Below are 13,795 nucleotides of genomic sequence, written 5' to 3'. Positions count from 1 at the left end.
CAAATGGTAAGATAAGGGATATTTATGAATATATATTTGCAAGGATAAATCTTAGCAAGCTGAAAAAAATAAATACAACATTTTACTTTACAATTTTAATGTTAGAATTCGGTCGGTGTGCCATTTTGGTTACTTTGGCCATGGCCATTTGCTGTTCATCTACTTTCCCCTTCTTCGGGGGATTAAGTTGTTTCGATCTTATCCTCATTAGTTTTCGACGATGTCGCCGACGGTCAGCAAGAGTGCGCTCATTTTTACCAATAAGTATTTCACCTCTTGGTGGGCAAATCTCTTCTGGAGCTAGAAGATTGGCTGTTGAGACGACTGTGGGTCCAGGTTCTTCTAATTTTGATGCTGCATCATTCTTAGCAGACGTGGAAGCGGGTATGTACTAAATTCAGAATTAAGGTAGAAAGGCAAGTAATAAAATAAGCATTTCATCATATTTGTTAAAGTGGAAGAACCGCAACATAGAAAGTATGGTTAAAAAATATTCCTTATCAGCGTGTTTCATAAGTTTTCAGTCTATCAGTTCATCTGTAATAAATTTAATATTACTAAATGCTCACGCACATACTTGAACGTCTGTTAAAAAACGTTACTATCAAGACCATTTCCGTTAACGAAAGTTGGAAAATATAATCATATGTGATTACATTTCAAATTGGAAGGTCTGTATATGTTGAAGGTAATTAGCCATCAGATATCTACCAAGCATTACTTGCGTAATGTATAACTGCTTAATAAACAAAGATGGTGTTAGGCATAAAGTACTAAGGTAATAAGTTATTAAATTCTATTCTTTACCAGATGGTCTGAGTGAATACTCTTCTGACAACCTTTATTTGGATGGAAACAAGAGGGTACTAAGTTAACCTTTCTATGTTATGTGTGAGACACAAAGATTCTGGCCAACCAGGTCAGCAATAATTGTTTGTCCAAAAACATGAAAAAGGATAAACAATGTGGAGATCAACGCTAATGTTTATTAGTCTTAATTATCACATTACATCAGCAGAGCGAGAGCATGTGTAAATAATATCAACTGTAGTGGTAAAATACTTCATGAGGAATAAGTCAAATCAAGGAGTAAGATGTGTGAAATAACTTAGCTCAGGATTTACAAGATGTAAAATGCATGTATCTGTACCACTCCGACTATAGACTATGCCACGTGACGTCTCCAGATGAGAAGTCTGAACTTTTTGATATATATATATATAGCGATTTTCTGGGTTGGTGTCATTTCTTTGCCTGGCCGTTACTTTCCAATTATCTTATATGATACCCGGTAACCCACCACGAGATACTCAATAGCAGGTCGTCTTGTGACTAGCTTAGTCGATGAAGGTTCTCAACGGATTTACCACTAGTACCCTACACATAGTATTGCCATTAATCACCTCGTTCTAAAACTATGCAGGAGCTGTTATGAATGCAATATTAACTGACATCTATAGTAGATCCCCCAATCAAAATCCCACTTGTACTATCTGGTCTATAGCCTAACGTCTTAAGCTCTAACCAAACATACTCTTCGACTGGCAAGGTTAGTCTTGAGTTGCGGTTGAGGTAATGTTAGCTTTCATTCGGAAGCCGATACGCACTTCTTTTTCCATCTCATCCTAAGTTCCAATGAGAGAACACTGCAGACGAACTTCTATTACCAAATTTCAGACACCCAATCTTTTTAATTCGAACACTCGGCTTGTATACGTAAATTATCATACCCAACACATTCTAGATAAGAGAGCATCCTTCACAAAATCAAGACATAAATCCCCGAGAACGGAGCAAACGATAAATAACTAATTAACAACAAAGAATGGCAAGATATATTATGTTAGTTAATTTGTTGAACGGGACGTAGAAATACAATAATCTGTTTGATAAGTGCGATAAAAACAAACAATATTAGTCTATAAGATGGTTCCGAAAGTTATAATATTCCAAGCATTCACTTCATCACAATAGGTAAGATCTATATGAACAATTAGTAGCAACATACATGTCCTTAATATTTATAGACAATACTTCACACTTGTAACGCACTAGAGGCTAAAATATAGCACATCATATGTACTCTGACAAACAGAACATCTTGCCTGCACAACATATCTCAAGACCTCTAAATTATTAAGTTAGTTTCCATATTGAGATGGACAAGATACTAAACATTTTGGAAACCATGATAATTGAAGTAATCCTTTTATCGTCAAAAAGTACACCCAGAGGTCATTTTAGGCTACCACAAGGAGTTTTACGTGGGTCTTTAAACAAAGAGCAGAACAGTCCTGTTATTTAGCTGAGATCAAGTGAGTGATCGCACATGTCCTCTGTATCTGCGTTTCGGGCACCATACAATAATGGGACGAGGCTTCAAAATCTTGAACAATAAGACTTACTTCTACAACTGATAGAATTTAAGCATTTTGAAGTAACATCAAGTAATGTGTAGAGTAGTTCTAAGAAATCACTAGTGACGTATCGTAAGGATGAGTTGTTAGAACCAGTGAGACATAAGGAATATAAAAATACGTAGGAAAGTTTGGTGATAGAAAAATAAGGAGGCAAAGAAGAGGTCTCAGAGTCAACAAGAACTTTAGCGCTCCTGAGGATATGATGGTGGTTGGTTTTCTCAGGTTTTTAACAAGGAAAGGTATTTATCGATAGGGAACAATCAGATCAAAAGGTGGTACTGTTACACATAACTTATCTATGTTAATAAACAACAGTGACGTCGATCTTGCTTAATCCGAGTTTACAATTTGAAATGAGAGAATAGTCAGACACACCTTATGTGGCACAAAATGCAGACTAGAAAGTCTATCTAACTTGTCGAAGAGCTCCAACATTTCAGCTTGGATTGCATTCTTTTGAGGGTCTCCTTGGTCTTCTTCAAGAATCTAGAAATAAGATGTCAAATGTAGTTTCTACCTGATTTCTCTTGAGAAAACTTTCATACTCCTCTACCAGTGACTTCTGAACAACATTTTGTAATGGGATTTCCTTAGAAGGCCCTTTAACTTCCTTAACTTTGAAAACAGGACTGTCAAACATCTGGAAAGAAAATCACTATTTGTATTTCACTAACTCTTTCTTTGATGGCTTTTATAATGTAGTCATTTATAGCAGCTTCGTCATGAACATCTGGCTCTAAAGAAATCTTAGAATGTATAGCATTAAACTTACTGAAAAGACCGTGGCGTTGTACGTCAAAGTGTTCTTCAAGCAAGGTATTCTCATTTCGTCTAGTAGCTGCAACTTCACCTTGTAAATACCACGGCTTTACATCTAACATTTTACGTTCCAATGCATCCGTCTGTTTATCAAGCTGTTTAGTGTGCATTTAACTAAAAAAAGCCACCATACCTTCTCTTGAAGAAGTTCGAAATTATGTCTGCTGTTTGCTTTTACCATCCTCATTAAGTGAATTAAATGAAAAATATCTAAGTATTTCGTCAACGACAAGGTTGAACTTCTGAAAGGTAAATGAATGCTTCATTTGAAACGTGTTGCGTCATAACGAGTTCATGAAATCGATTAAAACCTTGCATCACTTGGTTTAACAAGGAATTATTAGAAGATACATTTGGTTTACTTTGTTTTCTGGATCTTGTTCGCAATTAGAGGATGATGACTATTTGGAAATCGGGAGTGATAAACAATATTTTACCAAAGCTATACATGATTTCTCAGTAACTAACCTACATATGTCCTTAGAAACTCGTCTCCATTCAGTTAAAAGGCTTAGATTCATATGATACTGGGATATATAAGGTAGGCTACACAATCCAAACAACTATCGCAGGACTTCGAGTGATTTTGTTATATTATGAACGGGGCTCTTAAAATTATAAGTTGGGCAGCTCTGGTATGAGACGTTACAAAGCGGAGTCCAGGATATAAATCAGTTTCAATTCTATCAGAGTTTTGTACTATCTTCGGAGACAATCGAATTCTTTTTCTAACAGAACAAGATATTTCTTGATCATACTAGTACTTAAACTATATCGTTTAATAAGCACTACCGTTGTTTTATACGATTGTTTTATTTCCCACTGAGTACTTTGTTATATAGTCATATCGTTTCTTATTATATTTCTAGATGATGTGAGACCAGCTATTCGGTTGGAAACAAGACTTAAATATTTAAAATTCCAACTCAATTTGAAGACAGGATTTATGAGATGATGGAACACGTTTCGTAAACTAGTGTTTAACACTGGTCTCATGCAGGAAATAAAGCTATTACCAGAAAAGATGATACCGTAAAGCACCAAAGCATGGGAGGACACGGAAGTCTTTGGTAATAATCAAAATGTGGACAGTCAGATTGTTTCTTCCCTGTGGGGGAAGGAATGCTATGTGACGAGTGCAAAAAGTGGTTCCAAAAGATGAGTACCCGTTTAAATCCTATCGCATGCAAAAGATGCTCGAAGCCCAACTCCCGTAGGTCTTGCATGTTTTGTTTTTAAAGTAAGACATTACCGATCCAAGAGGCAAGTAGTCTTCTGGAATTAGCCAGCAAGAAAGTTTATGAGGGCTGGACCGGTAACATGGGTACTGTCAGCGAATGTATTAGTGTAGTAAATAATGTTACGGGACGAGTCAAACATCCGACTGAGAAACACGCAAAGTGGAAATCTCTTTTGAAATAAAGAGTGAAATGCCAATGGATATTGGTGGTCACGATTCTACAGTAGTACCTGATAACCCAGATAAAACTCTCACCGTCATAAGTAGTCCTGGCTGACAGGAAATGGGGGCTAGTACGAAAACACAGAAGAGAAAGAAACATAGTCACAAACAGCACTTAATTGGTTGATAAGTCTTTGGTAGACTCACACTGAGTCACAAAATAATCCGTTAAAGTCCCAAAGTAAGACAATACTTAACCCTAGCGTTGTTGGAAAAAGTGTGATCTCATCGAATATTGAGAGTAATTCGCTCAAATCAAATGACTCTAACCGAAGAACAACTAAAGAAAAGTTCCTAGTAGTTAACAACAAGAAATGGCAACACAATCGAAAGTTGTGAACATGACTTTAAATAAGACAAATCCGTTCCTATTTTACTTAATTGGAATCTGGAGGAGTCAAAAAGAAATGATCGTGCTATAAGGCATGTACACGATTTGGAGTTTGCAGAATTTGTCATCAGAAATGTACTGTCTGAAGAGGTTTTGGGATTACATATTACTTGAGTAATAAGACTGGGTAAGTGGGTTGGAGGCGAGACCCAACCAAGAAGAATCTTGAAGTTATTACTCGAAAAGGGAAGTTATACTAAGTAACGCATACAAAACTCGTTATTCGAATACGACCAGATTGGCTACTTGAGGATTGAATAACGTCGAAGAATGCCCTTACTGAGTTCAAAACTTGAAAGTAAAGTGGAAAAAAGAACCTTAATATCCAGAGTTTTTGGGTAGCCAGGTCTTGGAAGCCAATGCTTTCGAAACCAGTATGGGTAGAACGAGCTATTCTCAAAACACCTTAAATGTATGCTACATAAACGCTCGTAGTCTCAGAAATAAAACGCCCGAGCTAAACTCGATGAATTAGGTCCCGATATAATTGTTACCAAAGAAACGTGACTCATCGTAGATATAGACTGTCCTCCAAGCATTGCGGGATACATTTGCATTATAAGTGATAGGGTTATAAATCGCACTAAAGACTATTATACGTTGGATCACTTTCGTGTACAATCGAGCACATCAGAAGCACATGATAATGGTGTATGTGAGATAGCTTGTTATACAATTGAATCTAGACACGGGTTAATGACTATAAGAGGAATATACTGTAGTACACATTGTCTTGCTGACGAATTTGTCTTAAGTCATATCTGTTCTTGGGGTAAGGCCGACTGCTATCTCAGCGTTGAAGATTTCAACGCGCTGCATATCAAGTAGATAGAGCTTACAGCTTCAGATGGATGTTCTGATAGCAGCATACTGTCAACCATTATTCGGTGTGCATTTATACAATGTATTGCGAAACCGACATATTGACTTGGAACACGAACCGTCACTACCGGACCTTGTATTTACACACCACTGTGATGACGTCACTGACATTCAGTATGGTAGGTAAGCCTAACCGCCAAATAAAAGTGGCACTAACGTACATTATTCTCGAAGACAGAAAATAGTACCACATTATTTCTCCTTAGGTTAGAAATGTCTGGCTTCTATAGGCAGTTATGAAATCCTGAGAAAAAACTTAAGTGATTAGTTAACAACGACTAATCTTACCCAAAATAGTACTCAGATCATTATAGCAAAGTTAGATATTTGGAAGGAGACATATCACAAATTTACTAGTTATTCACGCGGTTATACATGTTATGCAAGAAATGGAAGCTTTTCTTTGATTTCCCTAAGTTTAGGTGTCTTTGTAGAGATATTTTAGTATAGGCCTAGGCAAATAAACTGAAGTACAAACGGAAGACATTTTGTGGAAACAAAAACACTTTTCTAAGGTGACTAGGAAATCCTGGAAAAAGTAACGAGGACAGGTACCTATGAAATTCCAGAATTTCCAGGTTTATTATAAACAGGACGGCTTGATAATTGGGACCTCTTTATTTCGTTTTACAGTAGATGTTTTCAATATATGAAATACTCAGAAATGCTTTTGGACCTAAAATGCTTTCTTTATCCTTCCAGATCACAACAATTTGAGAAACATACTAGGCGAGTTCAAAAGTAAAGCACTAACAGAATATCAATGACATACAGGTTCCCACATTAAGTCATCAACTTTTGGAACATTTATTTAACTTACTCAAGCGAAGACTAAACAGTGACAGAAGATTACCAGAAAAGAGCAAACACAGGCCGTCAGTCTTCTATCCTCAATACAGAGATAGTTGTCATATCGTTATGTCAAACTAACGGTTCAGGCTCACCTACGAACCAGTAATATGCAATATCACCTACATATACGTATAGAATGTGAATATTTTAGTTCAAAAGGGACTTTAGTACAAAGACATTACTGAACTAACTCATATGTGACTAATCCAAAGACTAATATTATAAGCAAGAACCTTAGATACATGACAAAAATCGCATTCCAAGCTTCTACATTATAAACTAGTTGGCCTTCAATGAAATCAGTACAAATTAAAAGAAGGAAACTAATGTGATTCTAACGATCTAGTCGCTAACATCACACACAGCTACGTTATTAATCAATTTTATCAAAGAATTGTTATATGTTAACATTTTTATTAAGAAAATTCAGAGGTTCATAAGTGCATTTAATTTTGGTTAGCTTTCAAGACCTTAATGTTGTTTCACAGAAACCTGACTCGACTGTGTAGTAGTTAAGTCAGAGCAGGAAAACATGTAATCCCGGTAGCGTATTATTGATACTTTGCGCCTTCCAGTTGTACCCGAAAGGCAATTAAAATGGTTCAATCAGTTGTGGACGTAATAGAAGAAGCTTTCATTTAACGGGCTCTCGTATCTAGTAGAGGTGGATCACCAATACCTCCAGGCAGGAACCTTGGTATATTAACGATAATAGAGGAAAAAGAAATTGGTGAATCATAGTAAGATATTATCCTTAGTCCTTAAGAATATGTCAAGTTGCCTTTTGAAGGACTCCTAGGAAGTCTCTTGGACTAGAGGAGCTAGCAGAGAATTTCAGCAGTTGAATCCCCTTAAGGAGTGGAATTTGTCTACAGTCCGTTCTACTGTGTTGTGTCTCTAGTTTCTGGGTGTTACTCCTAAGTTTTGTGTTTGAGCTAAACCTAAGTAAGCGTTTGAAGGGATGTCCAGAAGTGTTAAGGATATTGTAAGCCATAAGTAGGTCACATCTAAGACGCTTACACTCTAATGAGTAAAGTTTTAGTGAATGGAGGTGCTCTTCATAAGGCGTGAATTTGAGTCCCCGGACTGATCTCATGGCTCGCCGTTGGGTACGTTACAGTGTCTTTATCCTCTTAGAGAGAGGGAGGAAATACTGTGTTTCCGCATTTTAAGTAAGTACAAATGAAACTGTTGAGGATTACGTGAAAAGTTCTACCGTCAAACTGGCCAAAAATGCGCTTCAATGTTACCAGTGCAAGGTTCGTTTGAAAGGCATTTATCGTATTGATGATGTCACAGGTATTCAGTGTTTGACAACGCTTCTACCAGTAACACCTTCTAATATATTGCGTTCCCACCAAGAGAAATCAAAAGACAGAGTCGAGGAGATCGGAAGAGTATATTTGGCGATGACCAATATATCGGAATTCTCTGATCTAATCTGGCTAGCGATTGCGGTAGATGTTGGGCACGGCGTTACCACACGTGATCTGGTGCGGATGCCTGACCGAGCGCCTTCAGCTAGGTGAGTCCACTAAAACATATGGTCAGCATCCAATGTCGAAAACTTAGTGCTATTTATTTTGAGGATTTATTTACCGCTACAGATCACTCCCCCCCCTAGTGGGGCAGTGATGACCCTAGGACGTGGCCAGCCAGAAGTTTAAATCCAACGAGTTTGTCGTTGGTAAACACTCTTCTGATAGCTTGCTAGGTTTAGCAGCATCTGGTCGTCTTTCCTTACTATATGAGACCGAGGTGCAACATAGTAAAAAAAGAAAAAATTACAATGAAAATTTCGACTCCTCGTAAACTGTATCGTTCTTTTCCAGCCGTCCTGGAAAAGAAAAAAGGAAATGTAAGTGCATGTCGAAATACACTCGTATGTGTGTAAAAGCACAATGTCAGAGAAAAAAATGGAAAATAAACTCATGAACACGTAATAGCGTTAAAAAAATTGTTTTTTTGTTTTGTTTTTTTTAAATAGAAATAAAAATATATAAGCATATTAAAATTGTTTTTTTTAAAAAAAAATAATATACAATGTCGAGAAGTGCCTTACGTGCAATAGTCGTTTAAATGTTCTGGAAATCTCACCCTTCTTCCAGAACGCGTCGTTTTAAGTTTATTTTCAGATACATTCGGAGTATCATCACTAGTGTTGGTTGTCGGTTGAGGAATTATGAGTGTAGGAGTCGTGTTGTGCGATTGTACCGAAGGAAAATCGACGTGGATAGGATTTCCTTCTAAATACGCTGCTTTTAAGCGATCGATGCTGATGCTATCGTTTGTTCCGTTCTTATCGACTATATAGTACTTAGATTCACGTTGAAGAACTTTGAAGGGTCCTTCGTATGCTGATTCGAATGGTCGTCGATGCGAGTCTCGACGAATGAAAACGTGTGTACTATATCGTAAGCCAGGTTGAACGAAAACATCAGTTGATTGAGGTCGAGTGGAAGCAGGTTTAACTGAACGCATTGAGTTTGTAAGCCTGTTCGTGTAGGGGGTTAGATCCATGTTCATTGAAGAAGATGAAGGATCCACGAATTCTCCTGGAAGTCGAAGTGTCGTTCCATAAACGAGTTGAGACGCAGTGTATCCAATGTCAGCTTTCACTGCATTGCGAATACCTAGTAAGACGAGTGGAAGAGCGTCGGTCCACTGTGAAACGTTTGCAGCTGATAGTGAAGCTTTTAGTTGTCGGTGAGAACGTTCTACCAACCCGTTTGCTTGTGGGTGGTAGGCGGTCGTTCGGAAGCGAGTGATTCCTAAAAGTGTGGTCAGACGACGGAAAAGATCAGATTCAAACTGACGTCCGCGGTCTGTAGTGATGGTTGAAGGGCAACCGAAGTTTGCTACCCATCGTTCGACGAAGGTGCGGGCCACTGTTTCAGCAGTGATGTCCTTAATAGGTACTGCTTCTGGCCATCGAGTGAAACGGCTAACGCAGGTTAAGAGTATCCATTTGAATCTGGTAAAGGTCCTACCAAATCCAAATGAACATGGTCGAAACGAGCGTCGGGAGTTTTAAATGAGCCTAAGGGACATTTATTGTGTCTGATAACCTTAGATTTTTGGCAGCTTACACAGGAGCGTGCCCACTCCCTCACGTCTTTATTCATTCCAGGCCAGCAAAACCGTTCTGCTATAAGCTTGATGGTTGCACGAACGCCTGGATGAGAAAGTTTGTGCAATGTATTGAAGACGTCGCATCGATAATGTTTCGGCACGATTGGGCGATCCCTACCTGTAGATGTGTCACACAGTAAAGTTTCTTTACCTGTTCCCATCTGTTTGATGCGTAGTTTAAGTGTTGTGGACGATAACTCGTGCTGAAGATCACTGTCTTCTTTTTGAAGCTGGGCGAGTTTAAGAAGGTCGATTCCTTGGAAACTGTTCAAGGAAGTTATACGAGATAAAGCGTCTGCAACTACATTGTTTGCTCCAGAGATGTGTTGAATATCTGAAGTAAACTGCGAAATGTAGTCCGGTTGTCGAGACTCACGGGGAGAGTACTTGTCAGAAGGAGAGCTTAACGAGAAAGTGAGCGGTTTATGGTCCGTGAAAAGAGTGAATTCACGACCTTCGATGTAGTGTTGGAAATGCCGTACAGCACAATACATAGCTAGGAGTTCCCTACCGAATGTGCTGTACCTCGATTCGGTGTCTAGCAACCTTCTAGAGAAAAATGCCAAGGGTTGCCAGGAGTTGTTAACCCATTGTTGTAAGACTCCTCCGATTGCTGAGTCGGATGCGTCTACTGCGATGCCAATGGTTTCTCGGGTGTCCTGATGTGCAAGCATTGTTGCTTTAGCAATCAGTTCCTTAACTGTGGAGAATGCTTTTCGTGCGGTGTCGTCCAAATTAATGGATTTCGCATTTCCACGAAGTTGGTCGGTCAGAGGTTTCATAAGTAATGCGCATTTGGGTATGAAACGTCTATAGAAACTTACAAGGCCGTTAAACTTTCGTAGTTGCTTGACGGTGGTCGGTTCTGGGTAATCCAGAATGGCCGCCACTTTGGTCCTAAGAGGTCGAACGCCTTGAGCATCGATAGTGTGTCCCAGAAAGTCTAACAAGTCGGTTCCGAATTGGCATTTCTGAACGTTTACAGTAATGCTATGTTTTTGAAGTCGTTCGAAAACAAGATCCAGATGCTTGAGATGTGTTTCTCTGTCCGGACTTGCGATTAGGCAGTCGTCAACATACGCATGTACGAAGTTGAGACCTCGAAAAACGTCGTCTATGAACCTTTGGAATGTTTGAGCAGCATTTCTTAGACCGAAAGGCATTCACAAAAATTCATAGAGTCCGAAGGGAGTTATGATAGCTGTTTTCGGTATGTCGTCAGTAGCCATAGGGATTTGGTTATACGCTTTAACCAAGTCGATTTTCGAAAAGACAGTTGTACCTTTCAAGGTAGCTGTCAAATCGTGAATGTGAGGCAACGGGTAACGATCGGGAATGGTTTGGGCATTCAATCGCCGATAGTCACCAGTTGGACGCCAATCGTTGCTGTCCTTTTTAGGGACCATGTGCAACGGAGATGCATATGGGCTATTTGACGGTCGTATGATTCCTAAGTCTATCATGTGATCGAATTCGTTTTTCGCTAACCTTAGCTTTTCAGGAGCTAGTCGTCGTGCTTTAGAGAATACAGGTGGTCCTGTAGTCGTGATGTGATGTGTAACGTTGATGGTTACACACGGTAGTTTCGGTTGAGTTTGTTGTATCCCAGGGTACTTATCGAGTAGTGGTTGATAGAGTGGGTCTATCATATGTTTAACTGTGTCTGGGGATACTCTACAACCAGTAAAAGAAGTTACGCAAACGGACAAATTAGTGTTCCCGTCTACTAGCCTCCGTTTGCGCGTATCGATGATCAGATTGTGGTGTTGTAGAAGATCCATAACAATGATTGGTACAGAAACATCTGCAACAACGAAAATCCAGTGTATGGGTTTGCGTAAACCCACGTTAAGGTAAACGTACCTTTTGCCATACGTAGCGATCGGTTTTCCGTTTGACGCCTGTAAGTTTAGAGCCGATTCGTTAAGCCGGTCGTTGGTATTTGCTGGGAGAACGCTAACTTCTGCGCCAGTGTCGACGAGGTAACGAACTCTCGTTGTCGCATCTGTGACGAATAACAGACGGCTTTGTTCGCCGGCTACGGTTGCCGTTAACGCGTGCCGGCCTGGAAGTTTCCTGAATTGTTTTTCGAATCAGTCGGTTTCGTGTTGGGAAAATTGCAGGGTTTTCTGCAATTTCTGGAAGACTTTCCATACTGGTTATGATACCAGCACCAGTCGGGGTTATCTGTCTCTCGTGGTCTAGAGACAGATCGCTTACGAGAAATGCTTCTACGTGGTGTGCGCGATCTCTTACGGTCGGTACGAAGACTAGGATAACGCGTGAGTGTGTGACATAAGTCGGTTATATCATTCTGAGTCGTGTGAGGCTTTTCTTTGACTGAAAATACCTCGGTAGTAGAAGGTTTCGTACTTTCTAGAATGCGGTCGGCAGATGCAGCTAGTTCGTCTAAGGCGTTGTTCTGGAACGAGACCAGAACCGCTTGCACCTGTTGGGGAAGTTTTGACAAGAAGAGTTGTTTGAATAGACCTTCGTCGAAAGTTCTTGGGCCTATTACCTCTCTCATCCGTTGCAACATGTCCGTCGCAGAACCGTGTTGCAGGTCGATGTTGTTGAAGAGTTGATCTAACCTTTGTCGATCGGTTAGGTCTCCTCGTTTAAGAATCGAGCGTTTCAAGATTTCGTAAGGATCGGAAACATCACTAGTAAACATACTAGGTGTTACGTACCTGTTGAATTCGCGCGGTAGTGCCTTGACTACTGCGATTAATCGTGCACGTGTGTCGACCACGCCGTGCTCGGAGAAGTCGGCTTCTGCGTGGCAAAACCAGGCTTCGATGTTGTCGGGCCAGAAAGGCATCAGTTGAAACGAAGGCGGGGACAAAGTCTTAAGCTTGAGTACTTTAGGTGTCTGTTCAGTCATGATGAAGTATGAAGTACGATAATGAACGAGGGGAAAAAATATATATATCCAAGAAAAAACACGAAAAAAAATCACAATGTTTAAAAAAAATAAAAAATAAGGCAATGATATATAAAAATCCCAAAAAGGAACAGACTCACAGTTGCAATTAGGTGTACCAGATCACGTCGGGTTCACCAATGATGATGTCACAGGTATTCAGTGTTTGACAACGCTTCTACCAGTAACACCTTCTAATATATTGCGTTCCCACCAAGAGAAATCAAAAGACAGAGTCGAGGAGATCGGAAGAGTATATTTGGCGATGACCAATATACCGGAATTCTCTGATCTAATCTGGCTAGCGATTGCGGTAGATGTTGAGCACGGCGTTACCACACGTGATCTGGTGCGGATGCCTGACCGAGCGCCTTCAGCTAGGTGAGTCCACTAAAACATATGGTCAGCATCCAATGTCGAAAACTTAGTGCTATTTATTTTGGGGATTTATTTACCGCTACAGTATCGTAGGACACGAGGTGACCTTATACTGGCATTTCGTATCCTTAATTATGATTTGGGTGTTAATATGTCTTATCTTTTTGCTCCCTCCAGCACTAATAATCTCCGTGGTCATAGCAAGAAGGTTCATAAACCAAAATCTAATAAACTTAAATTGGGGTCCCGTTTTTCTCATCGAGTAGTCAATCATTAGAACGCCTTAACCGAACAAGTGGTATCAGCCCCATCAGTGAATACTTTCAAGGAGAAGCTGGACCTTCACTGGAAAGCAGTGTGTCAGGATTAATACAGATTCATCAACCTAAGACTAAAGACTAATAATTTTGTCAAATTTGGCGTAAGACTTCAAATTGTAAGGTACCAGCACTCCTAAAACATTTTTACCTTGCGATACTTCTAGAGAGGAATTTTTTAAGTCGTAACTGTAGTCCGCAACATGTCTCAGACTGATT

General features: G+C 39.6%; 1 protein-coding gene across 3 annotated transcripts; it reads right to left on the bottom strand.

Annotated features, from left to right (window-relative positions):
• Nucleotides 1-17: 17 nt before the first annotated feature.
• Nucleotides 18-7,425, bottom strand: MS3_00005555 (u3 small nucleolar ribonucleoprotein MPP10). 3 transcript variants are annotated; one of them, XM_051213643.1, is made up of 7 exons: nucleotides 7,297-7,425; nucleotides 3,373-3,481; nucleotides 3,193-3,334; nucleotides 3,095-3,156; nucleotides 2,938-3,060; nucleotides 2,796-2,906; nucleotides 18-391 (listed from the first exon to the last, which is right to left on the bottom strand). In XM_051213643.1, the coding sequence occupies exons 2-7, from the start codon at nucleotides 3,424-3,426 to the stop codon at nucleotides 83-85; spliced, it is 801 nt and encodes a 266-aa protein (XP_051069632.1). In that variant the 5' UTR covers nucleotides 3,427-3,481; nucleotides 7,297-7,425; the 3' UTR covers nucleotides 18-82. The 3 variants fall into 3 exon arrangements, with proteins under 3 accessions (XP_051069632.1, XP_051069634.1, XP_051069633.1); XM_051213645.1 differs by having other exon boundaries at nucleotides 2,938-3,156; nucleotides 7,297-7,390; XM_051213644.1 differs by having other exon boundaries at nucleotides 2,796-2,896; nucleotides 2,938-3,156; nucleotides 7,297-7,390.
• Nucleotides 7,426-13,795: the final 6,370 nt, after the last annotated feature.

The sequence above is a fragment of the Schistosoma haematobium genome, chromosome 3 (assembly GCF_000699445.3).
Source record: "Schistosoma haematobium chromosome 3, whole genome shotgun sequence".
NCBI lineage: Eukaryota > Metazoa > Platyhelminthes > Trematoda > Strigeidida > Schistosomatidae > Schistosoma > Schistosoma haematobium.
This window is presented reverse-complemented; position numbering and strand designations above follow the sequence as displayed.